Source organism: Salvelinus alpinus, chromosome 26, assembly GCF_045679555.1.
Source record: "Salvelinus alpinus chromosome 26, SLU_Salpinus.1, whole genome shotgun sequence".
NCBI classification, from domain to species: Eukaryota; Metazoa; Chordata; class Actinopteri; order Salmoniformes; family Salmonidae; genus Salvelinus; species Salvelinus alpinus.
In genome coordinates, this window is record NC_092111.1 from 18,702,789 (window position 1) to 18,730,245 (window position 27,457).

At 43.4% G+C, this 27,457-nt stretch overlaps 1 protein-coding gene across 2 annotated transcripts in view; it reads right to left on the reverse strand.

The window, feature by feature from the left end:
* The window catches only part of LOC139554866 (collagen alpha-1(XXII) chain-like), a 77,238-nt gene extending 60,620 nt beyond the window's left edge, over nucleotides 1-16,618 (reverse strand). Inside the window, exons 1-4 of one of the 2 annotated variants that reach the window (XM_071368086.1) lie at nucleotides 16,312-16,618; nucleotides 11,630-11,784; nucleotides 10,787-11,353; nucleotides 4,957-5,037 (exon numbers count right to left, since the gene is read on the reverse strand). In XM_071368086.1, the coding sequence (XP_071224187.1) occupies nucleotides 4,957-5,037; nucleotides 10,787-11,353; nucleotides 11,630-11,723 (742 nt within the window). In that variant the 5' untranslated portion in view covers nucleotides 11,724-11,784; nucleotides 16,312-16,618. Of the gene's footprint in view, nucleotides 1-4,956; nucleotides 5,038-10,786; nucleotides 11,354-11,629; nucleotides 11,785-12,002; nucleotides 12,062-16,311 lie in introns of those variants that run through there. The other variant, XM_071368087.1, reaches the window with a different exon arrangement.
* Nucleotides 16,619-27,457: the final 10,839 nt, after the last annotated feature.

The following is a 27,457-nucleotide window of genomic DNA, read 5'->3' on the forward strand; positions in this document are numbered from 1 at the left end:
CCAGTCCTCTTCTGGCTGTGCCGGGTGGAGATTATAACAGAACATGACATCAGTCAGGACGTTAATGCTTGGTCACAAATGGGTCTTCCAAATGGACAATGACCCCAAGCATACTTCCAAAGTTGTGGCAAAATGGTTTAAGGACAACTAAGTCAAGGTATTGGAGTGGCCATCACAAAGCCCTGACCTCAATCCTATAGAAAATATGTGGGCAGAACTAAAAAAGCATGTGCGAGCAAGGAGGCCTACAAACCTGACTCAGTTACACCAGCTCTGTCAGGAGAAATGGGCCAAAATTCACCCAACTTATTGTGGCCATCACAAAGCCCTGACCTCAATCCTGTAGAAAATATGTGGGCAGAACTAAAAAAGCGTGTGCGAGCAAGAAGACCTACAAACCTGACTCAGTTACACCAGCTCTGTCAGGAGGAATGGGCCAAAATTCACCCAACTTATTGTGGGAAGCTTGTGGAAGGCTACCTGAAACGTTTGACCCAAGTTAAGCTACAGGGGGTGCTGTTTCAACTTGGACATTTATCGTTCCCAAATTAAACTGCCTCGTACTCAATTCTTGCTCGTACAATATACATATTATTATTACTATTGGATAGAAAACAATCTCTAGTTTCTAAAACCGTTTGAATTATGTCTGTGGGTGGAACAGAACTCATTCTGCAGCGAAATTCATGACAGGAACTGCGAAGGTCTGAAAACGAGGCTCTGTTCTCAGATCAGTTTTAAGCTCTGTATGTATCCTATGGGTCGACATGAACTGCACGCGCCTTCCCCTGGATGTCAGTAACCAATGAGAATTGGAATGGAGTTTCTACGTAGATCTCAGACCTTATAAAAGGCCATGGCATGGGGGGTCCGCTCTTTTCGACGTTCGTCAAGACGCAAAGGAGGACCTCAGGATGGCATGCTCAAAAGCTCAAGTTATAGGCCCTAGATATATCCGTCTGTGATTTAATTCGATATAGGTGTTAGAAACATCATAACGAAGTTATTTTAAACCGAGTTATATCAGTTTATGCGAGTATATTGCTATTTTCGGAATTTCCTTAGTATTGCGTTTTGAACATTTGGGCATGTCTGCGCCACATAGCTATTGTTAGATGCTAATTCCAAAGTTGAAGAGGACGTTTTACAACCGAGCAAAGATTATTTTGGACAAAGGACAACTTGCCCAAGATTCTGATGGAAGCTCGTCCAAAAGTAAGAGCTATTTATGATGTTATTCCATATTTATGTGGAAAAATGTAAAAGGATTTGTCCGCCATTATTGCGGCACTGGTCTGGCTGTAACGCACACTGTATGTCTACTAACGTTCATTTTAAAAATCTAACACAGCGGTTGCATTAATAACTAATGCATCTTTCATTTGCTGTCCAACCTGTATTTTTTAGTCAAGTTTACGATTATTTATCGATTAGATTAGGTGCCTCTCCAAGATGGCGCCGGCCAGAATGCATGAAATGTTGCTACTGGTCACATTGTATAACCACGATTTGTGCTGCTAAATATGCAAATTTTCGAACAAAACCTATATGCATTGTGTAATATGATGTTACAGGACTGTCATCTGATGAAGTTTATCAAGGTTAGTCAAATTATATATCTTTTGCTGGATTGTTACGATCGCTAACATTTGCTGCTGGTAAATGCGGTAGTGTTTCTGGCTATTGTGGTAAGCTAATATAATGCTATATTGTGTTTTCGCTGTAAAACACTTAAAAAATCTGACATATTGGCTGGATTCACAAGATGTTGGGCTTTCATTTGCTGTACGCTGTGTATTTTTCAGAAATGTTTTATGATGAGTAATTAGGTATTTGACGTTGGTCTCTGTAATTATTCTGCCTGCATCGACGCTATTTCAGATTGCAGCTGCAATGTAGAACTGTGATTTATACCTGAAATATGCACATTTTTCTAACAAAACACATGCTATACAATAAATATGTTATCAGACTGTCATCTGATGAAGTTTTTTCTTGGTTAGTGGCTATTTATATCTTTATTTGGTCGAATTAGTGATGGCTACCTATGCAGGAAAAAAATTGTGGAAAAAAGTTGTGTCTTTTGCTATGGTGGTTAGCTAATAGAAATACATATTGTGTCTTCCCTGTAAAACATTTTAAAAAATCGGAAATGATGGCTGGATTCACAAGATCTGTATCTTTCATCTGGTGTCTTGGACTTGTGATTTCATGAACATTTGATTATATGATATCCCTGTAGCTTTAGGCTAGGCTATGCTAGTCTGCTTTTTTGATGGGGGGGATCCCGGATCCGGGTTTGTGGCTAGTTAGAGGTTAAACAATTGAAAGGCAATGCTACCAAATACTAATTGAGTGTATGTAAACTTCTGACCCACTGGGAATGTGATGAAAGAAATAAAAGCTGAAATAAAAAATTGTCTCTACTTTTATTCTAACATTTCACAATCTTAAAATAAAGTGGTGATCCTAACTGACCTAAGACAGGGAATTCTTACTAGGATTAAATGTCAGGAATTGTGAAAAACTGAGTTTAAATGTATTTGGCTAAGATGTATGTAAACTTCCGACTTCAACTGTATGTACATATAAATTAGGTAGGTAGGGGTGAAGTGTCTAGGCCACAGGATAGATAATGAACAGTAACAGGTGTGTGTCAGCTTCTCAGACAGGTTTACAACCAACATTGTTAAACCTCTGTTCTCCCCCGGATAGGGTTTACCTGAACTTGGCTGAAAAGCTGTTTCAATATGCAGCTACACATGACTGAGTTAGGACTTAGTCCCACAATGCCCTAGAGGACTCCCCCAGCGGTCTTATCTGCTAAGGGCTTGTGTGGGTGCAGGCTTTTGTTCCAGCCAAGCAGTATCACACCTGATTCAGCTAATCAGTCTTATTTGAAACATATTATTAGTTAAATATTTGAATCTGGTGTTACTGCTTGTCTAGATGAAATTGGCCACCCTGCCTTTTGCACTACATGGTGGTGTCAAAACTTAGACTTTTGAGTGAAGAGATTGACGTTTTGGCAGTTAAAATTGTGACCCTAAATCCGTGAATATCCTAATACTCAGGAGCAGTAAAGGAAAAAGGATTAAGCAGTAAAACTCTGAAGTATGTTATTATTCATATCGCTTTGATACACTAGCTTGCGAGGCTAAAGAAAGATTTTTAAGCCTTGAGACAATTGAGACATGGATTGTGTGTGTGTGCCATTTCTGAGGTTGAATGGGCAAGACAAAAGATTGAAGCATTGGAGTCAACATGGGCCAGGATCCCTGTGAAAATTAGCATTTTGAACAGCCTGTAAAGCTAGCATTTCTCACTGCTAGATGTTCTCTGTGATTTAGATATCTCCGTGTCGTGACTCCAATACTCGTTCTCTGATCTGCTTTCATGATACTGTAAGCGTTTCAAACTAGATTTGACAGTTTCCTCTCCCCAGGTACAGAGGCTGTAGCAGGAGTCAGACATCCCATCCCTGTCTGTTTTTCCTCTTAGCGTGGTGAATTTGAGTGGGAGGCATAGACAGGAACTTAGATCCCTTAAGACTGTAAGACAACATCCTACCTATCTGGTTAAGCACTACTGCTCCACTTTTCTCAAACTCAGAAACACAGCCACTGAAAATAGAGACCACAAGAAGAACCTGAACCTGCTTAGGTTCCTTTAATATAACTAGTAAATAGAGAACTAAACCATAATTACAATTTTTAAGTTGTCATAGATAGTGATATAGTTTCTGTTCATTTAGCAAAACGCCCCACATTTACATTTAAGTCATTTAGCAGACGCTCTTATCCAGAGCGACTTACAAGTTGGTGCATTCACCTTATGATATCCAGTGGAACAACCACTTTACAATAGTGCATCTAACACTTTTAAGGGGGGGGGGGGGGGGGGTTAGAAGGATTACTTTATCCTATCCTAGGTATTCCTTAAAGAGGTGGGGTTTCAGGTGTTTCCGGAAGGTGGTGATTGACTCCGCTGACCTGGCGTCGTGGGGGAGTTTGTTCCACCATTGGGGTGCCAGAGCAGCGAACAGTTTTGACTGGGCTGAGCGGGAGCTGTACTTCCTCAGAGGTAGGGAGGCGAGCAGGCCAGAGGTGGATGAACGCAGTGCCCTTGTTTGGGTGTAGGGCCTGATCAGAGCCTGAAGGTACGGAGGTGCCGTTCCCCTCACAGCTCCGTAGGCAAGCACCATGGTCTTGTAGCGGATGCGAGCTTCAACTGGAAGCCAGTGGAGAGAGCGGAGGAGCGGGGTGACGTGAGAGAACTTGGGAAGGTTGAACACCAGACGGGCTGCGGCGTTCTGGATGAGTTGTAGGGGTTTAATGGCACAGGCAGGGAGCCCAGCCAACAGCGAGTTGCAGTAATCCAGACGGGAGATGACAAGTGCCTGGATTAGGACCTGCGCCGCTTCCTGTGTGAGGCAGGGTCGTACTCTGCGAATGTTGTAGAGCATGAACCTACAGGAACGGGTCACCGCCTTGATGTTAGTTGAGAACACCTTCTCTTGTAGTCGAATGGAAAGTCTGTAGGTCAACTCTAGGGAAGTAGGCTACTTCAGGAGCAAGCTTTGATACTTTTTGTAACATTATAGCAATGGAAAACTGCCCCAGCGAATGGATAAATGAATCGATATGTTTTAGCTTGTCTCAAATACTTTTTCCTTTGTGTTCTCGAAGGAAGGTCTTTAGTGATAGAGGAGAAGGTATAGAAAGTCATTTAGCAATTCATTTACCATGTGGTCTTACATTTTTAAAGAATAATGAAAAACAAACAGGTATTTGTGTAGCAGGCCTATTGTCAGATGCTGTTATTTACCATGATTGCATAGATCCAATTATCCTTTCAGTCAGACCCAAGATACATTGCATTTGACCATTCTGTTTGATGAATGTGAAACATTGAGAAAAGTTTCTAGTGAAAAAAGAGAAGAAAAGTTGTATTTACCTGGAACTTCTTCCAATCCATAGCTGGTGCTGTTGGGCTTGAAGCGGTCTGGTTGGACCTTCATATTGGGGCATAGCACATCTGAGAGAGCAGAATTAGATTGGGGTAAGAGAAAATCTTATAGTTTATGCCTTCCATATACAGTAATTCAAGGTAGCACTTTGTATTATAATTTGTCTTACGCCGCAAGAGTACATGCTTGGATTCATGCAGTCAACAAATCAATGTTTACAGTGTGAAATGAAAAAATATATATTTTACAGAATGCTATCTTGGACCTATCCTAGAAACCTTGTTAGCTACATAGTTGTCATTGAATAGGCTTATTAGTTTTAACTAGATGATCAGAGTTAAAAAGGCAGTGTCCCATTGAAATGGGATCCTTCATTGAAACTACCTGTAGATCTGAGACAGTCTATTTGACACAGACACACTGCACCCAGACAGAAGATACATTCCCTCTGGCTCCAGTAGGAGTAGGGCTACATGCACCAACCCCAGCGGTGACTGTGTTAGACTCTCTCACACACACACACACACACACACACACACACACACACACACACACACACACACACACACACACACACACACACACACACACACACACACACACACACACACACACACACACACACACACACACACACACACACACACACACACACACACACACACACAACCAAATGTATTGTTAAACATAAGTGTGTAAGTGCAGTAAGTTCCTCTGATGCCGACTTATCATACAGTAGCATCACGGTTCAAAGCCAATAATGTGAGTTAAAACTGAATTCCTCTGGTCTTAGCACAACTATGTTGAGGAATTTAAATAACTACACCGTCAACACCATTTAGTGCTAGTGCGTCTGCTCTCCTCTCAATCGTCATAGCTGACAAGTGTTTCAGAGATTTGATCAATAGAGATCAAAGGAATGAGAGTTGAGGTCTCTAATATGCCTGTTTTTGCACATGATATCATACAACAGACCATACAGTGTTCCAGGAAAGTAGAGTGAGGTGGGCAAAGAAATGTACAGTACATTTACATTATACTGTACCCCCTCTCCAACTGAGCCACTAGTCTCCATCCCAGGTTGAACATCATACAAAGAACCCCATCCCATTGTGCCAGCAGCATTGATACCTGTTACTTCAGCAACAACACATGGAACATTCAGGATGGGGTATTCCCTCTTACAAATAGAAAATACTTCTCTGCCAATGTAAACTAACCCTGAGTGGGGGTGTCTCTTCTCTTCTCTGTCACCACTGGCATCACTTGGCTGTCCCAGGCCTCTGAGGTGTGTGTGTGTGTGTGTGTGTGTGTGTGTGTGTGTGTGTGTGTGTGTGTGTGTGTGTGTGTGTGTGTGTGTGTGTGTGTGTGTGTGTGTGTGTGTGTGTGTGTGTGTGTGTGTGTGTGTGTGTGTGTGTGTGTGTGTGTGTGTGTGTGTGTGTGTGTGTGTGTGCGTGCGTGCGTGCGTGCGTGCGTGCGTGCGTGCGTGCGTGCGTGCGTGCGTGCGTGCGTAAAGCAGCCAGACACCCAAACCGCGCAGCAGATTGTGTCTCTGACAATCATGTACTATCAGACTCTGTAATTTTCTTTAATCGCAGCTATAAAAAGGACTTTGTTGAGTTAGGAAGGCTTTAACTTAACTATGGTTTCCATTTTACAGGGATGGCTCAGACTCTTGGCATGTCTTGTTCTTTGTAAATGCAGAGTCAAGTGCATAATTGGAAAATCCAGGTAGACAGGTTATCCTTGGTAGACTGTTAGTGTGTCACGGTGTTCATGTCTAGTAATAAGTTGTTTACTGTGGCAGAAAAGGAAATAAGCAAACGATCATTTCTACATGTGATGTGGTCTCTCTCTCTGAGATGCGCTTCATGTTGTGTGATTGTTTGTGTCCTTGCTTGTTCAGTTTGCATTAACTTGTTAGACTACGTCTTTCTTCTAACTTTTATTTGTATTTTTACATGTGATGCATCGTACTGTACGTATTTCTGTGTTTTGAAAACGATATATCTTAAACTTTCTGACACGCAAAACAGTTTGGGACCATATTAACAATGGACTAATGAAACAACAAATACCAAAAGATAGTTTTTGGGTTGAGTTTTCCTTTATTTAAGCATTTCCAAACTTATAAATGGAAGAGGATTTGCTGGTGGTTATAGGAGGTCTTTAATTCAGTTTTTAGTAATACTACATACCTATTGTGGCCAACAATTACAATGCTAGCTTAGAAAAGATAGTTATGTGGCAGGTTGCCTAGTGGTCAGAGTGTTGGACCAGTAACGGAAAGGTCGCAAGATTGAATCCCCGAGCTGACAAGGTAAACATCTGTCGTTCTGCCCCTGAACAAGGCAGTTAACCCACTGTTCCTAGGCTGTCATTGTAAATAAGAATTTGCTCTTAACGAACTTGCCTAGTTAAATAAAGGTTAAATATTTTTTTTAAATTGCGTCAACGAACTTGCCTAGTTAAATAAAGGTTAAATATTTTAAAAAAATTGCGTCAATGTGTTTTAAGATGCAGCCGTAACTGAAGGTCTGAGACTGAGCTCACTGCAGAGCTAGCTGCTCCCTCTCCTTGTGGCCCAACATCTATAATTTAGAGATTCACCTCAGAGTTATTAAAATGGAAGCAATGCAGGGCAGAGCTCTTTGCTTTTGGGGCCCAGTGGTATCTCATAGGTCTAATACACCAGCAGTAACATACAATGCAACAGCAACTTGAGCTGAATCTGCATTTTGAGGCTCATTAACTACTGGGTTATTTTCTGAATGCATCTCTCTCTTGAATTCAGCCACGCTGCTCTTTTGTATCACCACTGGGAAAGAGATATCTGCTGAGAGTGGAAATGCCATGTCATGGGTGGAATGGGAGGTCATGCAAGGTCAAGTGTGTCCATGCTCTTGTATCTTGTAGTGGAGCAGGTGATGTGTGTGTGTGTGTGTGTGTGTGTGTGTGTGTGTGTGTGTGTGTGTGTGTGTGTGTGTGTGTGTGTGTGTGTGTGTGTGTGTGTGTGTGTGTGTGTGTGTGTGTGTGTGTGTGTGTGTGTGTGTGTGTGTGTGTGTGTGTGTGTGTGTGTGTGTGTGTGTGTGTGTGTGTGTGTGTGTGTGTGTGTATGTATATATATATATATATATATATATATATATATATATATATATATATATATGTATATATATACACTGACTATACAAATAATTAAGAACACCTGCTCTTTCCATGACATAGACTGACCAGGTGATTCCAGGTGAAAGCTATGATCCCTTATTGATGTCACTTGTTAAATCCACTTCAATCAGTATAGATGAAGGGGAGGAGACAGGTTAAAGAAAGATTTTTAAGCCTTGAGACAATTGAGACATGGATTGTGTGTGTGTGCCATTTCTGAGGTTGAATGGGCAAGACAAAAGATTGAAGCATTGGAGTCAACATGGGCCAGGATCCCTGTGGAAAGCTTTCAACGCCTTGTAGATTCCATTCCCCGACTCAATATTAGGACGGTGTTCCTAATGTTTGGTATACTCAGTGTATATGAAATTGAAGATTAAGTTTAATTAAATACAAAAACCTTTTTCATCTAAGTCCTATGGGCCTTGGGTCTCCTTGGGTTTCCAGACTAGAAAGCCATTCATCAACAACATCCTCTGAAGCCAAAGCACTGGAATAGCCAAACCTACAGTTGTGTTGCACTTTGATCAAATCGTGTGTACTGTATTTTTTTTATTTAACCTTTATTTAACAAGGCAAGTCAGTTAATAACGAATTCTTATTTACAATGACGGCCTACCTCGACTCCCAATCACGGACGGATGTGATACAGCCTGGATTCGAACCAGGGACTGTAGTGACGCCTCAGACCGGCTAATCAGTAAAAAGATGATGGCAGTTAAATAGTCTTTGATTTAGCTAACACGCCTTTCACATTTAGTTAAGTTAAAATGTTTCTGTTTTTATATATATCTATATATTCTCCCAGCACTTTGTTTAACAGTGGTGGGCTGGTAACATTTGATGAAAAGGTGAAAACATACAATGTAGAAGTCCTGCTCTTTAGGACCTACTTGAAACATTAGAACTGTAATTTTCAGAGCAAAAATAACTTGGGCCACTCTGTGCGGTGCCCACTGATATTCTTAGATACACTAGCATGGTGATCCTAGAGATTACAGAAGGAAAAATGTTGGATGGCCATGAACTTGTGGCCAGGGCAAAATATGTTCTGTGTAGTGACCCCTGAGTACACTTATCCTCATATCATAATAGATTGCATTTCTGAAAGCATTATGACTAGTGAGGAATTTATAGATTGAGTCCAAGGTGGGTATATGAACATTGGAATCTGTGGTCTCAAAGGGAAGGCTCAGGGTTAAGAGCTTCCAAATTAATCTCTGTGCGCCTTGCCAAACTCAAGTGGTTAAAGTATCACTAACTACACAAGGATGCCTGTCTGACTTAAGTAAAGAATAGAGAGTCTGCTTACAGTATGATTATGAGTTAACACTAAACACAGCTCTGAATATTGTAGTGTTGCTGTTCTGTTGTTCTCTAACAGCAGTGAGTGAATCAATGAGTGCATCTATAATGGCACCCTATTCCCTTCGTAGTGCACTACTTTTGACCAGTTCCCAATGGAGTGGCATTTCAGAGACAGCCTATGTTAAAATGATGGTCCAACACTTATCTCGTGACGAGGCCCTAATCGTCAGGTACAGCCGTGTGACCGCGGAATCCTTGGGACGTCCCTAACCTAAACCCTAACCACAAAGTTTCTAAAACATGCTGTGCTGCCTTTTTCCTAGCCCTAACCTTTTTAACCTTTTTAATTAGCCATTGTAAATGTAAACTTTGACGTCAGAGCATGGCGGTCCCAAGGATCCCGTTTAGATTTTTCCGTTTCAGGCATACACTGCTTTCCAGTGCAGCTAGTTTTAGTGGGGAATGCAAACTGTGGAGTGTGAAGCATCCAACCAACCATCTTCCACCTCCTGTCCTGTATGTACAGTACACACTCACTCCTCCACTTTCCTCACCTGCCCAGAGCCACCCCAGGCCACATACCTCACTGTTTTAGCATTTATAAATGTTTCTTGTCAAGGCATTTTAAATAAATATTTGTTGTTATTTATAATGACTAACAAAAATATTGCAACAAATTTGCACTGAAAGTGTCCCTGTCAGAGGATGTGTAGTACTGTAACTGGGTCCTAGAAAAGACATTGAGGTTAGAGTAATTCAGGCTATCCAGCGTTCCGAAAACCTTAACCAAACGTTTACCCAGTAGTCACTGGGGCAGGCGGCCACAAAAATGTATCTGTTGCAAAAATTATAATTCACTAGTCGATCTCTGCTTAACGCCCACACCTCACACATATCATGTTACATCCAGTCAGAGACGAGGAAGCACAGAAAGGAGCGGGCTTGGTCGAGGGGAAAGGCCTATTCGAGAGGAAAGACGTTTGTTTTGGAGTGTATGGTTAAGGAGATAATTGCAGTGTGTTTTAAGGGTACATACGTTCAGAGTGATATAGATTTAGCTATCTTTAAAGTGCATTTTAAAGGCACCGGTTATATATTAAGAAGGTGTAGGCTTTTGATTAATAGAAGTAGCGGCATTTTCAACAGAATTTGGAACCCAATTCTGTCATCCTGATTGTGTATGTAATGTAGACATCTTGCTGGAATCTGTTTCCTGACAAACTAAAGAGTAAAGGCAGTCACAGAAAAATCATACACCTGATAACCTACTCTCACAGAGCCTCCTTCTCAGGCTGTTATTGGTTGCTTACTCTCACAGAGCCTGTGTGATTGGTTACTTACTTTCACAGAGCCGTCTCCTCAGCCGCCCTCTGATCTTGTCGATGGCATTGAAGTCTGTCACATGGAACACGTGAGCGTTCTTAGGTTCTGCAACGATCTCCTCCAGCTCCACCTTCAGAGCCTCCCCGATGCCCACAGCGAACATCCTCACCCCGGCCTTCGCCGCCGCCTTTGACGGTTCCAACACGTAATCCTGGCTCCTCCCGTCTGTCAGGAGGATAGCCACCTTCTGGATGCCCCTGGCTGCAGGCCTGGCCCCGGCCTGCTCTGAGAAGATGTTGGTGGTGGTGTAGCTGATGGCGTCCCCGGTCATGGTGTTCCCTCCCAGGTAGCGGATGTTCCTGGCGGCCCTCTTCACCTCGTCCATGGTGCGGTAGCGTCCCAGGTTGAACTCGGTGGTGGGCCGGTCGCTGTAGCGTACCACGGCCACACGCGTCTTGTCCGGGCCCACGTCGAACGACTCCACCAGGTTGGAGACCCACTGGCGGATCTTCTCAAAGTTCTCCTTCCCCACACTGGACGATGTGTCCAGGATGAACACCAGGTCATAGTGCACATTCTTACAGCCTGAGAGGAAGTGGAAGGTAACATGTTAGAATTCAGACCTGAGGAATTCCTAGTACTGTACATAAAGATAGTAAGAACCAGGCTTGGGTTCAAATAGTATTTATTTTCTTTCTAACTCTTGAGGATTGAGCTAGTGTGGAGTGCCAGGTGGGCAGGGTTTCTTCTTTTAGGGCTACTCCATTGGTTCCTTTCAGCCAGACAAGCTCAGTGTTGTTTAAAGTATATGAAAGAAAACAAATACTATTTGAACCAGCTAGTTACAGCTGATGCCCTTACCTGCCCTGCTTTGAGCATCAACCCTCTGTCCTGAGAGAGTCAGGGCCAGTATGACCAGGACTAGGGAAGCCCTGCATGCCAGTCGCAGCTCCATATCGGCCTCTGGTCTGGTTATGTTTTGATCTTAGGATGGGATCACCATCAACGTTTCCAACCTGGAGATGGGCAATTCCACAGTAACGGAAGTACGCTAGAGTTTTCACTTTAGAATGTATGCCAAACAAAAACCGTTGATTTCAAATTTTAACAGATCATATGATTCTATGCACAAAGACTACTTAGAAAATGTACACAGAACATTTCACATGAACACATTTACCGGAAGAACTGTGCAGATGCAAAGTTTGGTAACAAAATGATGGTAAAATCTTACCACGTTTTCCAAAGAACTCTGCTAAATATCTGCTCCGAATTAATATTCAAAGATGTCTGCAGAAACAATGGGGTGTCAGCTTTGAAAAATGTATTTTGGTTATTGAACTACAGCAGGTGAACATAATTATGGTAAGGGAATTACATTATGGTTCCCTGATCTGCACTACACAGAAATGCATAATTATGGATATGAATGTCATTCTCTTCACGGTGATGTATCCTGAATAGGTACACAAAGGCAGAAATATACAATATCCTTCTTTTGCATATTTGGGTATTATTATACATACGGGCTATTATTGTAATATGCTCCGCCTCCAAGCAAAACCGCATTTGGCTAGTCCGGACCAAGTCTGAACCAATCATAGACGTCTATGTTTCACTAGTTTGTACATCACAGCAAGGCAGTGTAGAGTTCAGTAGAGTACAGTAAAGTAGATATGTTCAGTACATTATACTGTACTGTACTTTACTGTTCTCTACTATGCTCGACTGTACTGCGCTGTCCAAACATGTGAAACATATACATCTATGATTGGTTAATATTTGGTCCGGCCAGGGCGGACTGATCAAATTTCAACTACTTTTCAACGTCCATGGACGTCCGGTGTCGGTCGGTACTCAGTGGGTGAGGATGCTTGTTACAGTAAATGGAAAGAGGTTAGGTGGTAAGTGTCTATAAGAGCCGGGAGAGGTGACATTACCTGTAGAGAGATCACAGAGAGCGGCAGAGAGAGAGAGAGGGTCATTTCAAATGTATTTCTAAAGCCCTTGTTACGTCATTGGTGCTCATGGGAATGCCCAGACATCAACAGATCATCATCGCAAACTACCAAGAAGCAGACAGGTGCGAGAGACAACTGGACATTTCCTGTTGCCTTAGCCACAATATCCTAAACCACAATATTCTCCTTAAACCACAATACTGGAATGCAATATGATGTTAAATGTCTTATGATTCAGATAAGCAGCTGTTATTTTGGGAATATTGATTTTACAACCAGCTAACATTCATTTAATCATTGAGGATTATTCTAAAGGTATGCATCTCTTCTGGAAGTAGATTAATTGAGGAATGTGCCAGTTGAGCAGGCCAATTGAAAGTAACCCAGTGACTGGACGGATTGGGAGTAAAACCACTGAGTGGTTTGTCATGGGAAAGTTATCAGTGACAGTGCTCCTGGAGTAACATAGTGTTAATATAGAAGTGGGTCACGCACACACACACATCAACTCCGCTAGCACTTACTGAGTGACCATAGAGAGGTTACAATGCCTGTGTCATCAAACGTATCTATATCTTACAGCAAGTGTGTCTGTGTGATTTAGCAGCAATGACCTAGGCCCAACGACCAGAGCCAAATATAAGGCTGTGGGCCCAATGCTACTCTGTCATCAGAGGGCTAGACTAGTGTTGTGTGGGGAAAGCTCTGTGTGGCTTTGGTGTATGGAAGCCTGATGATGTGGCAATGTCTTACCATTCTCCTTGAGCTGTCATAATGCTTTGACCTTTTTCCCCCTTTTTTTTTTACAGCGAATGTTGTACATACAGTGCATTCGGAAAGTATTCAAACCCCTTGACTTTTACAAATTTTGATACGTTACAGCCTTAACCTAAAATGGATTAAGTTTGATTTTTTCCCCCCTCATCAATCTACACACAATACCCCACAAAGCAAATACAGGTTTTTAGATTTTTTTGCAAATCTATAAAAAAATTAAAAATGTAATATCAAATTTATATATGTATTCAGACCCTTTACTCAATTCTTTGTTGAAGCACCTTTGGCAGTGATTACAGTCTCGAATCTTCTTGGGAATGACGCTACAAGCTTGGCACACCTCTATTTGGGGAGTTTCTCCCATTCTTCTCAGCGGATCCTCTCAAGCTTGCTCAGGTTGAATGGGGAGCGTCACTGGACAGCTATTTTCAGGTCTCTCCAGAAATGTTTGATCGGGTTCAAGTCCGGGCTCTGGCTGGGACACTCAAAGACATTCAGAGACTTGTCTCGATGCCACTCCTGCATTGTGTGCTTAGGGTTGTTGTCCTGTTGGAAGGTGAACCTTCGAACGCACTCTGAGTTCCTGAGTGCTCTGGAGCAGGTTTTTAGTCAAGGATCTCTCTGTACTTTTCTCTGTTCACCTTTCCCTTGATCCTGACTAGTCTCCTGGTCCCTGCCGCTGAAAAACATCCCCACAGCATGATGCTGCCACCACCATGCTTCACCGTAGGGATGGTGCCAGATTTCCTCCAGACGTGACGCTTGGCATTCAGGCCAAAGAGTTCAATCTTGGTTTCATCAGAGTCTTTTACCTGCCTTTTTGTAAACTCAGAGGGTTGTCATGGCTTTTACTGAGGAATGTCTTCTGTCAGGCCACTCTACCATAACGCCCTGATTGGTGGAGTGCTGCAGAGATGGTTGTCCTTCTGGAAGGTTCTCCCATCTCCACAGAGGAACTCTGGAACTCTGTCAGAGTGATCATCGGGTTCTTGGTCACCTCCCTGTCCATGGCCCTTCTCCCCCCGATTGCTCAGTTTGGCCGAGCGGCCATCTCTCGGAAAAGTCTTGGTGGTTCCAAACTTTTTCAATTTAAGAATGATGGAGGCCACTGTGTTTTTGGGGACCTTCAATGCTGCAGAAATCCTGTTTCTGAGCTCTATGGACAATTCCTTCGACCTCATGGATTGGTGTTTGCTCTGACATGCACTGTAAACTGTGGGACCTTTATATAGACAGATGTGTGCCTTTCCAAATCATGGCCAATCAATTGACTTTACCACAGGTGGACTCCAATCAAGTTGTTGAAACATCTCAATGATTATCAATGGAAACAGGATTCACCTGAGCTCAATTATGAGTCTCATAGCGAAGGGTCTGAATAGTTATGTAAATGAGATGTTTCTGTTTAATTTTTTTTATGAATTTACAAAAATCTCTAAAACCTGTTTTCGCTTTGTCATTATGGAGTATTGTGTGTAGATTGATGAGAAAAAAAACATTTATTCAATCCATTTTAGAATAAGGCTGTAATGTAACAAAACGTGGAAAAAGTCAAGGGGTCTGAATACTTTCCGAATGCACTGTATCTATGGACATATGTATCTTACATAGCAGTGACAGGATAATCAAATCAAGAGTTAGAGCTATGTGAATGTTTTAGTAAAGTAAAATGGAGGGAAATAGTGGAACCCGTTTAAAATGTGTTGTGTGAATGTGATTCCTACTGAGAACTTGGAACTTAATAGTAGAACATGACCAAGTTTAAATTCTCCTCTCCTCTCTTGCATTCTACAGTTACAGTACATCATAGGGGAGTGCCCACAGCCACATAACAATTGTGTGATGTCCTACACTTTGCTTATTGTTCATTATCCTCCAGGACCATGGTCATCATGATATTAGGTTTAACCTCTAGTCTGGTTAGTTTGGCATTAGCTTACGTTATCTGATATACCACAGAGCTATTTATGCCCTGGAACCTTCTTAGGTTTTAACTGCCATTATTAAGAAGCTCAAGGCCTATTAGTGAAATCGCTGCAATTGCAGTAATTAGTGTGTATTTAAAGCTGACGAAAATGAAAGTATAGTCTATCTCAAACGCCCGCTCAAAGCATATTGCCTACTGGGAAACTTTTCATTCTTTTAAAAACTATCCACTCATCTACCCGCAAGACACATTATAGGCCTACATCTTGACTAACTAACTATTCAACAGATTTCTCATCTTAGAGATCAAATTGTGAAACTTAACACTAATTTAGTGCTACTTTGCATTTCGCATAACTTTGTCCCATCAGATAAAGCATTTTACACCATAGGCACCAGTTGTCACCACACTTTTTCCCTATATCACGCTTTCAACTCAGTTTCAATATGTTGACTTTGAAATAATTGACTAAAAAGATAAAAACATGGTGATTTTACTTAGTCAGCTCAGCAGCCCAATCCTGAGCCCAGATCTCCCTCGTACAAAGTGTGGTCTGTATCCTGCATGGGGCCTGTGTGTTTCCACCTCCTTTCTCAATGGCAGACCAGGGACTAAAATGTAGATGTCTATTCCAGAAACTAGACTTCCATCATCCGGCAAATGATGTAAAAAACAGCACCAGTTTTCCAGTTCAAAAGGAAAAGATGGACCTGGATCCGGTAGCTACTCCTGATGAAGAATCGAACATGTGGCTCCTCTGAGCAATTCATCGCAAACACACAAATCCAAATGCACAAACACATAAAACTACCCTCCAAATTAACTATCAATTGTCAGAAATAAAACAATTTATATGAGACAGATTGATTTAATCCTACCTGGATTGTTGATCACTTAGTTTCACTGGAGGTCTCTCTGTGTGGTTCCTATCCTCCAAGTCTCACATGTGCACTTGTCCCTTAGCTCAGCATAAAGGCACCATCCCCCATCCAATGATAAACCCCCCAAGGAACCTCCTTTACAGGTGTGAAGAAATTAGGATCAAGTTATCCTAAAATCCACAACGATGTCAATCCAGTGTAGTGTTGATAAAAAGTCAAAGTGAGATTCTGCTTCAACCTCTTGGATAGGTGGATAGTGGGAGGGAGGAACTGACTGAAGGGGAAAGTGTAGGGTTTCACTAGGGGATGAGCTTGTACTGCTCTGGCTAGCTGCTCAGCTCACAGACATAAAGAACCATGACAAGCCTGGCCAATTATAGACCAATTTTCTGGTTATATTTTTGTCTGTTTTTTGTTTTTTTTACGGCTGCCGGGGCTGCGACCATCTGAAGTGTTGCTGCCCTCAGAGACAGGAGGCACACAGCTTCTCTTTCAGCCACTGCCTCCTCTTTCCAACCCCTCCAACCCTCCAGCCATAACCCTGCCTCAGAGATAGCCACAACAGAGCTGCCCTAGCTGCCTGCGGAGGACCGTGGTGGGCTGGGTCTACTGTATCAGGGGACTTGCTGTATGATGGGGAAGGGTGTATTTGAGTCGGGGAAATGATTAGCAAGGAACACGTGTGCTTGAAGCTTTATCTTGTCTTGTGCTCCTCATGTCAGCTGACTCTTGTGTAGTAGAACACCAGTTGTACATTCAGAAAAGGGCGAAATTATTTAAAACAATTTAAGAAAATCTCTGTTAACCACATTGAGAAGTAATGTTTACTAGATTGCGTGTTGTCAGCCATGTTCCCTGCAGGAGGGGGAAAGAAAGGGGAAGCAGTGGTCTTGTTCTCCAATGGTTTGGTTTTCTCTGTCCATAACTTTCCCTCTCTCTTACTGAAGTTGTCACCTAGCCTGTCAGAATGGCATGTGTCCCTTCCCCCAATAGCTGTCTCAGAACCCCTCTCCCTCGCCTAGTCGGGCCCCTTTGTGGTTTAGATGTCTCTCAGGTCGAGGTGCCTTGCTGATTTCACATGCTTCATTCACTACACCCCCCCCCCCCCCCCCCCCCCCTCGCACTTCAACAGGTTTCTTTACCCCCCTCTACTGCAAGAGGAATGCATTGATACCAGATACCGGTAAGTACATTTAAAGTACACAACAGAGTAAACATTAAAACAACATTATGTGGTGGTTGTGTGTTTGCTCAGGGGGAATTGAGATATGCAAAAAACACATTTCCAATTCACACATGCGTATACGCACTAGTACCGTGCCTTCAGAAACTATTCACTCCCTTTGACTTTTTCAACATTTTGTTGTGTTACAGCCTGAGTTTAAAATGTGGTTTTTGGTCACTGGCCTACACCCAATTCCAAATAATGTCAAAGTGTAATTATATATTTTTACACATTTTAACAAATATATAAAAAATTTAAAGCTGAAATGTCTTGAGTAAATACAGTTGATGTCGGAAGTTTACATACACCTTGTCACGCCCTGACCGTAGAGAGCGTTTTTTGTCTCTATTTTGGTTTGGTCAGGGTGTGATTTGGGTGGGCAGTCTAGGTTCTATGTTCTATGATTTTCTATTTCTATGTGTTTGGCCGGGTGTGGTTCTCAATCAGAGGCAGCTGTCTATCGTTGTCTCTGATTGAGAACCATACTTAGGTTCAGTGGCGTGCCGTGGGCCTGGGGCCTGGGCCTTCAGTGAGGTACTACACAGTCCCGCCCGAATTAATCCACCTCTTATTATCATCATGATGATGCCATGGCTCTAGACACTATACATTTAGACAGAAACGCAGTATAACCAGGCGTTGCGTCACCTTGAAATTGACAAATTGACATTTTTGGGTAAACAGTGTTTACCCAAAAACATGACACAATCAATGAGTCTTTTCAATATTTCCCTTCACCTTTTCATTGTGCAGCTCCGTTGCCCTGTGCGCTTGTTTTTTGAGCTGTAGATCCACTCCGGTGTCCCCAAAAGTTTTCAAAAGCACAATTGCTTGTAAGTGCCCAGCCGTACTTTGGAGTCTCGTTGCTGCCTTGGTTAGACAACTCAAGTTTGCAAAGCCAGTGTGGCTCCAAACACCAAATCGATCACTTGCAAATAATAGGCATTCCCAGCAGTACAGTTTGCAGTGCTTCTCGGAGCCTGTGAGCCATTGACAGCGCTCGTAGTTGAAACTTTGAAAGTGGCTTTCCCGCCTGTGACAGGCTTTGTGGCGTCGGGCGACCTCTCCTTACAATGTCTAACTTTTCTTGAAAAGTTCGTCTTGAGAATGGCGTTATAATTATATCCTCGACCAAATCGATATCTTCTCCTCCTTCCGCCATTGTGGGTTGAAAAAACAGCTTAGTAGTACGTGAATTAATTTGTTTATCAAATTCAGTTTCCTAGATCTGCATAGACCTGCCCATAGGACCTGCCTCTCAATATTGGTAATCCAATCAAAAGACGTGCACGCACTACGCCTGCTAGCTGGCTCCTGTGTAACACTGGAGCCAGCTAGCAGGCGTACATTAGCCAACTCTAAAGCTGATTGGTTGACACAAAATTTTCATTTCTATTCACTATAAGCTACAAGCGCCCGCACTGTTGATTCTGAAGGCCTGAGGGCAGATTTTAGACCCCTGGCAACACATGATGGCTGAATATGATTGGATAAAAGACCTAACATAAAGACCAGCCCTCCAAATCTCAACCTGGGGCTGGAAGCAGTGCAACCAAGAGGAAAGCTATGAAATGAAGAGTATAACTCTTACTCTGGGGAATAATTTAATACATATTTGTGGGAAAATATATTTAAAAAAAAAAATTATATTCTGATGATGTTTAGGCCAGCAGAGAAGGCCTTGCAGGCCCTGACGGCCCACCACTGCTTAGGTTGCCTTTTCCCACCTGTCTGTGTGGGTAGTTGTCTATGTGAGGTTGCATGTCTGCACTCAGTGTTTATAGCGTTCACGTTCGTTTGTTATTTTGTGTAGTTTGTTCAGTGTTATTTCTTTATTAAAAGAAGATTATCATCACGCTGCGCCTTGGTCTCCTCTCTACGACGTTCGTGACACACCTTAGCCAAATACATTTATTAAACTCAGTTTTTCACAATTCCTGACATTTAATCCTCGTAAAAATTCCCTGTCTTGGGTCAGTAAGATCACCACTTTATTTTAAGAATGTGAAATGTCAGAATAATAGTAGAGAGATTTATTTCAGCTTTTATTTCTTTCATCACTTTCCCAGTAGGTCAGAAGTTCACATACACTCACTTAGTATTTGGTAGCATTGCCTTTAAATTGTTTGAGGAGTCATCTGACTCCTAATAGTCATAGGTTCAATTCCCGCAGGGTTCACATATACATGAAAAATGATATGTATTCACTGTCAGAATGCAGCATGACTCAAAGCAGGAAGTTGTGTGTTTGAAGGCTCTTGTTGTCTTCTATATCCTGATTTGGGGTTCATGGGGCAAGTCTGTCAATTAAACTTGCCTAATACGACTCACTTGATCAGAAGTTTTTAAAACAATGTTGAATGGCTGTGATGTGGTTTTGCATGTGTTTTCTCATTGTCAGTTCACTTTGACATACCTGCAAAAACAATTGACCTTTAAATCTCAAATATGTTTTGGGAGACTTTACTTTTCTCTATGATGAACTACCTGATTTAGCCAAGGGTCAACATACATAACTACTGTCTGGAATGTCTAAGTCTAGAATTAGGGAATAATGGATAATCTCAAGGCTTTTATGTCTAGAGTAGCATCCTCTGTTCCGATTGGCAGAACGTAGACCTTTTTATGTGCGTGTTCTTCAGTCATTCTTTCAGAGTGGAAGAAGGGGAATCTGGAGATTCACTTGTTGCAGTGAGGGATAGGGTTTGTTCTGTTGCCCAACCCACACAGAGCTGTAATGCATTTTGATAGGAGGAAAAACACTGCCTAAAGCAACTAGCTCTCACAGTCTCATGTCAGAATTAGACATTCATCCATGTTTCTCAAAACTCTGAATTTGTAAGGTTCGCGTTAAATTTAGGGATTAACTCAGAAATCTTCAGGTTAGGCATTAACTCTGAATGCTGAAGGTAAGTGTTAAGGTTTGAGATAGAAAGTAGTTTTTTTAGCCTATCGCTGGATTGGAACTCTGATTTGGAATCAGAGGCAGATGCTTAAGCCCATCCACCAGCCCCATCTATAATTCCTGAAACCTACTTGAAGGTAACAGCGCTCGCTGTCCTCAGACATGGATGGACGTTGAATACTGACTTGTATCACGGGTTGACCTGGCTGGCTTAAAGACTCTGAAAGATTTCACTTATGCATTCTTCCAGTGGTGTGTATTCATGGATGACAAAGGAAGCCAGACTTCCCCCCAAAAATTGACCAAGAAAAAAAGAAAAACAGTTATAAAGAAAATGCATCTTTCGTCTCTGTGTTCCGTCATTTTCCTTCAATTCGCAAGAGGCTGAATGTATCTCACTGGAGGAAGCATCCGAGCGAGCGTAGCAGCACACGTCTGCCTCTGTATGTGTCGGACATCTGTTTGATGCTGTCTGGTCCAAAAGAGTATGACATTGTTTCTGCCCCATAGCATTGAATGCAAGGGAAGCCAGCGAGCATTTGGCCTCCCTTGATAAAAAAAAACAGATAAAATAATAGCCAATCAGTGTGGAGATAAACTGAATGAGCTCAACTTTGAATGGTTCTGGCGCACCAAAAAAGTGTCAAGGGATGCCAATTTGGATTTGACATCTCTCCTATCAAATCACATTGAGCGCATACTTCATTGACAGAAACAACTTGAATTGTTGCATCTCGTTGTGTTGTTGTGCACCGGTGGCTAGCTAGCTTAAATTGGCAATTTCCCCTAATTAGCGATGGGTAGAGATACGGATTTGGACGTGTCGTTTTACTTAATTCTCCTTGCTGGCCTGTGATTATATTGGCCATTCATTCATCGTTGTGCCTCTGGCCTGAGAGGATGGCAGTTCAATATGCAGCTAGATGTAGAAGGCTAATGTAACTAACGCAACTAGTTAACGTTGCCCATGAATGGAATTTAGGCTAGCGAGCAAGCATTTTTGCCAGGTACAGTACCCTAGGACAACAAAAACGAAAAGCGTGTAACTGAGTGATAGTAACAGAGTGGTAGACCGTTTCGTCAACATGAAAGAGAGGAGGATGGCATTGGCATTTCTCTACAAGTAGGGTGAGTCAACATGTTTTTGTACTTGTGCACGCGCGCACACACACACACACAGAAATCAGTTTCATGGACAGCCACATCATATTCAGCTTACGTTGATTGGACTAAATTGTTTTATTTTAATTGTCACAGTATTAGACTAAGCATAGTTGATTTGATGATGTTGAAATGTTGAAGTTGAAATGGTGCTGGAACAGCTCCTGTTTTCTTTGCGACTTGTGGTAACTCTCCGTGGTTCTAAATCAATAGTTTATTATGTCGGAAACATGAACTCCCTTGACCATGCTGCAGTTAACTGGTTGTTACATGCAATATGATTTGTACATTTCCCCGGACAGAGGTTGCTCTCCGGGTTTGTGATGAAACAAAGGTGTGGTTGAATTTATTCTTCCATTGTGTCTTCTTATTGCCTCGTCCTTAGGCCTGTGTATCACGGTTGCAAGGCATATGAACTAACAGGTTATAGAGCACACAACCCAATTATCACAACACATAGGTTTCCCCTGTGTTTTTACCCATGCACCACTACTGCATTCTTCTGAGATTACATTACACTACGGGAAGTAGCTAAGGCGAAGAAAGATGAGAAAATTAACTGAAGGACTTAAACACACAGTACCCAATCTATGGTGGCTGATTCAGAAAAGACATGAAAATGGCATATTTCAAATGTCATGAACTTTATTTGCTGTTGTCAATGTAAACATCCGATTACTGTTGCGGCTCTGTTTGGTGAGTTCTGATATGTTACTACTCAATGCCATTGTTTGGTGTAGATGGAGCTGTTTCGGTGGTCATAGATGAAACCAATGTATCGGTCTGATCCAAAATATGAGATTGAATAGCCAATGTCAGAATATCTACGATGGTTAAATGTCACTATTTTTTACATATTCTAATGGTACCATGTTGGCATGCAAACATTTTTATTACAGTCATCTTTCTACAAAATAATAAATACATATCGTTCATAATATACTTCTATATTTATCCTGTTTTATATACTATACATACTGCCTGCCAGGGTACTTGGCAAATGTATGAATACCAGATGCTGTGTGTGTCACGACTTCCACCGAAGGTGGCTCCTCTTCCTGTTCGGGCGGCGCTCGGCGGTCGTCGTCACCGGTCTACTAGCTGCCACCGATTCCCTTTTCTTTTTCTGTTGGTAATGTCTGTATTGGTTTCACCTGTTTCTTGTTTGGGGGTTGTTTCAGGGCTATTTAAGCCTTTTATGCCCGCCTGCTTTTGTGCGGGCTTGTTTCTCTGTCTTTGTTTGTGGCACTATTGCCTTAAGCTTCACGGTCGTTTTTGTATTGTTTATTGTTCTTGTCGGCGTCATCCTAAATAAAAGGAGTATGTACGCTCAACACGCTGCGCTTTGGTCTAGTTCTCTAGGTCTCTTGGTCAGGCTTCGGAGACGGGCACATCGCGCTCCACTCCCTAGCATACTACTCGCCAATGTCCAGTCTCTTGACAATAAGGTTGATGAAATCCGAGCACGGGTAACATTCCAGAGAGACATCAGGGATTGCAACGTGCTCTGCTTCACGGAAACATGGCTAACTCAAGAGACGCTAACGGAGTCGGTGCAGCCAGCTGGTTTCTTCACGCATCGCGCCGACAGAAACATACATCTTTCTGGTAAGAAGAGGGGCGGGGGGGTATGCCTTATGATTAACGAGACGTGGTGTGATCATCATAACAACACACAGGAACTCAAGTCATTCTGTTCACCTGATCTAGAACTCCTCACAATCAAATGTCGACCGCATTATCTACCAAGGGAATTCTCTTCGATCATAATCACAGCCGTATATATTCCCCCCCAAGCAGACACATCGATGGCCCTGAACGAACTTTATCTGACTCTTTGTAAACTGGAAACCACACACCCTGAGGCTGCATTCATCGTAGCTGGGGATTTTAACAAGGCTAATCTAAAAACAAAACTCCCTAAATTCTATCAGCATATCGATTGTGCTACCAGGGCTGGTAAAACCCTGGATCATTGTTATACTAACTTCCGCGACGCATATAAGGCCCTCCCCCGCCCTCCTTTCGGAAAAGCTGACCACGACTCCATTTTGTTGATTCCAGCCTACAAACAGAAACTAAAACAACAAGCTCCCGCGCTCAGGTCTGTTCAACGCTGGTCCGACCAATCTGATTCCACGCTTCAAGACTGCTTCGATCACGCGGATTGGAATATGTTCCGCATTGCGTCCAACAACAACATGGACAAATATGCTGATTCGGTGAGCGAGTTCATTAGGAAGTGCATTGACGATGTCGTACCCACAGCAACGATTAAAACATTCCCAAACCAGAAACCGTGGATTGACGGCAGCATTCGCGTGAAACTGAAAGCGCGAACCACTGCTTTTAACCAGGGCAAGGTGACCGGAAACATGACCGAATACAAACAGTGTAGCTATTCTCTCCGCAAGGCAATCAAACAGGCTAAGTCCCAGTACAGAGACAAAATAGAGTCGCAATTCAACAGCTCAGACACAAGAGGTATGTGGCAGGGTCTACAGTCTATCACGGATTACAAAAAGAAAACCAGCCCCGTCGCGGACCAGGATGTCTTGCTCCCAGACAGGCTAAATAACTTTTTTGCCCGCTTTGAGGACAATACAGTGCCACTGACACGGCCCGCTACCAAAACCTGCGGGCTCTCCTTCACTGCAGCCGAGGTGAGTAAAACATTTAAACGTGTTAACCCTCGCAAGGCTGCAGGCCCAGACGGCATTCCCAGCCGCGTCCTCAGAGCATGCGCAGACCAGCTGGCTGGTGTGTTTACGGACATATTCAATCAATCCTTATCCCAGTCTGCTGTTCCCACATGCTTCAAGAGGGCCACCATTGGTAGCTAAGGTAACTGAGCTAAACGACTACCGCCCCGTAGCACTCACTTCCGTCATCATGAAGTGCTTTGAGAGACTAGTCAAGGACCATATCACCTCCACCCTACCGGACACCCTAGACCCACTCCAATTTGCTTACCGACCCAATAGGTCCACAGACGACGCAATCGCAACCACACTGCACACTGCCCTAACCCATCTGGACAAGAGGAATACCTATGTGAGAATGCTGTTCATCGATTACAGCTCAGCATTTAACACCATAGTACCCTCCAAACTCGTCATCAAGCTCGAGACCCTGGGTCTCGACCCCGCCCTGTGCAACTGGGTCCTGGACTTCCTGACGGGCCGCCCCCAGGTGGTGAGGGTAGGTAACAACATCTCCACCCCGCTGATCCTCAACACTGGGGCCCCACAAGGGTGCGTTCTGAGCCCTCTCCTGTACTTCCTGTTCACCCACGACTGCGTGGCCATGCACGCCTCCAACTCAATCATCAAGTTTGCGGATGACACTACAGTGGTAGGCTTGATTACCAACAACGACGAGACGGCCTACAGGGAGGAGGTGAGGGCCCTCGGAGTGTGGTGTCAGGAAAATAACCTCACACTCAACGTCAACAAAACAAAGGAGATGATTGTGGACTTCAGGAAACAGCAGAGGGAGCACCCCCCTATCCACATCGACGGGTCAGTAGTGGAGAAGGTGGAAAGTTTTAAGTTCCTCGGTGTACACATCACGGACAAACTGAATTGGTCCACCCACACAGACAGCGTTGTGAAGAAGGCGCAGCAGCGCCTCTTCAACCTCAGGAGGCTGAAGAAATTCGGCTTGTCACCAAAAGCACTCACAAACTTCTACAGATGCACAATCGAGAGCATCCTGTCGGGCTGTATCACCGCCTGGTACGGCAACTGCTCCGCCCACAACCGTAAGGCTCTCCAGAGGGTAGTGAGGTCTGCAGAACGCATCACCGGGGGCAAACTACCTGCCCTCCAGGACACCTACACCACCCGATGTCACAGGAAGGCCATAAAGATCATCAAGGACAACAACCACCCAAGCCACTGCCTGTTCACCCCGCTATCATCCAGAAGGCGAGGTCAGTACAGGTGCATCAAAGCAGGGACCGAGAGACTGAAAAACAGCTTCTATCTCAAGGCCATCAGACTGTTAAACAGCCACCACTAACATTTAGCGGCCGCTGCCAACATACTGACTCAACTCCAGCCACTTTAAAAATGGGAATTGATGGAAATTATGTAAAAATGTACCACTAGCCACTTTAAACAATGCCACTTAATATAATGTTTACATACCCTACATTACCCATCTCATATGTATATGTATATACTGTACTCTATATCATCTACTGCATCTTGCCATCTTTATGTAATACATGTACCACTAGCCACTTTAAACTATGCCACTTTATGTTTACATACCCTACAGTACTCATCTCATATGTATACCGTACTCTATGCCGTTCTGTACCATCACTCATTCATATATCTTTATGTACATATTCTTTATCCCTTTACACTTGTGTGTATAAGGTAGTAGTTGTGGAATTGTTAGGTTAAATTACTTGTTGTTATTACTGCATTGTCGGAACTAGAAGCACAAGCATTTCGCTACACTCGCATTAACATCTGCTAACCATGTGTATGTGACTAATAAAATTTGATTTGATTTGATTTGATAGTTCTTTCGACGGCCGTGACAGTGTGAAGTAAGATGTAGGGGTTTTTCTATAGTCATTTCCAGGTGATAAGCACAAATAAACACACGGTATAACACTGTCAAGTCTGTTTTCACGACTTCCTGGGCTGGTCAAAAGGAGTCAGGGGTTAAGAGGTCAAAGATCCTGGGTCAGCGGTCAAAGGACAGCGTCCTGGAGGTTGCTCACTGCCATCCTCCTGAGGGCCTTTCCGGACACTTCCAGCGGGTTCTCCAGTGATTCCGGCCTGACGTTCTTCCTGGAAGCCTTCTCCAGCATGTGACTGGCCTCCCTCAGGGCTTTCTCTGTCCTCCGAGCCTTCTCTGTCTTCTCTACCCTCAGGGCTTTTCCCTGCTGGAACCCTTGGGTCAGCTTGGCCTCTTCCCCAAGTAATCCTCCTGTTGACATGTTAGATTTGCTCTGATCCTCTTCGAGGCACTCTGCCCTCCTCAGACGCAGCCTCTTTTTGCCGGTCTCCTGCTGGAACGGGCCGGCCGCTTGGCATACGCTCTCCTCGCCATGTGGTGCTAGCGCCTGCTGGGCCTGAGCTTTGGCACTGATGGGAAAAGAGGCAGAGGGAGAGACTGGTTTGCTTCTAGGAGGAGGATGGAGGTCTTTAATGGTAGAGCCAATATTTTCTGAGGGCCTGCCTCCTGTGTATCTCTGGATTGGGTTGGCATGAGCAAGCTCCGCTCTCAGAACCTTCTGCTGCCGCTGGACTCTGGGTGCTGTTTCAGTCAGGGGCAGGGGACGTGGGGCTGGGGTGGAGACACACTCTGCCGCACCCTTAACCAGTTCTGGTCTCTCTCCTCTCACCCCACAGGCCTTCACCTTCCTGGGGCAGGGTTGGTCCCCCACCGTAGTGTCCAGTTTGCGGGAAGTAGCCTTGGTCTCCAGCCCAATCCTCTTCATCTTCTGTCTCTGGGCCTTCTGTACCTCCCTGGGCAGCTCCAGAGGGGCCAGCTTCAGAGGCCGCCGATGGGGCAGGTTCTCCCCCTCCCTTGCTCTGGACGAGCCAGGCAGGGAAGACCTGGACAGGAAGGAAGGAAGGAAGGAAGGAAGGAAGGAAGGAAGGAAGGAAGGAAGGAAGGAAGGAAGGAAGGAAGGAAGGAAGGAAGGAAGGAAGGAAGGAAGGAAGGAAGGAAGGAAGGAAGGAAGGAAGGAAGGAAGGAAGTTAGGAAGGAAAGAAGGAATGAAGGAACGAACAAATGAACGATTGTGTTAATGAATTTTTTTTTTTTTTACAAATGTAAAATACATGTATAGCTGCCTCAGCCAAGTGAGCCAACAGTACACAATA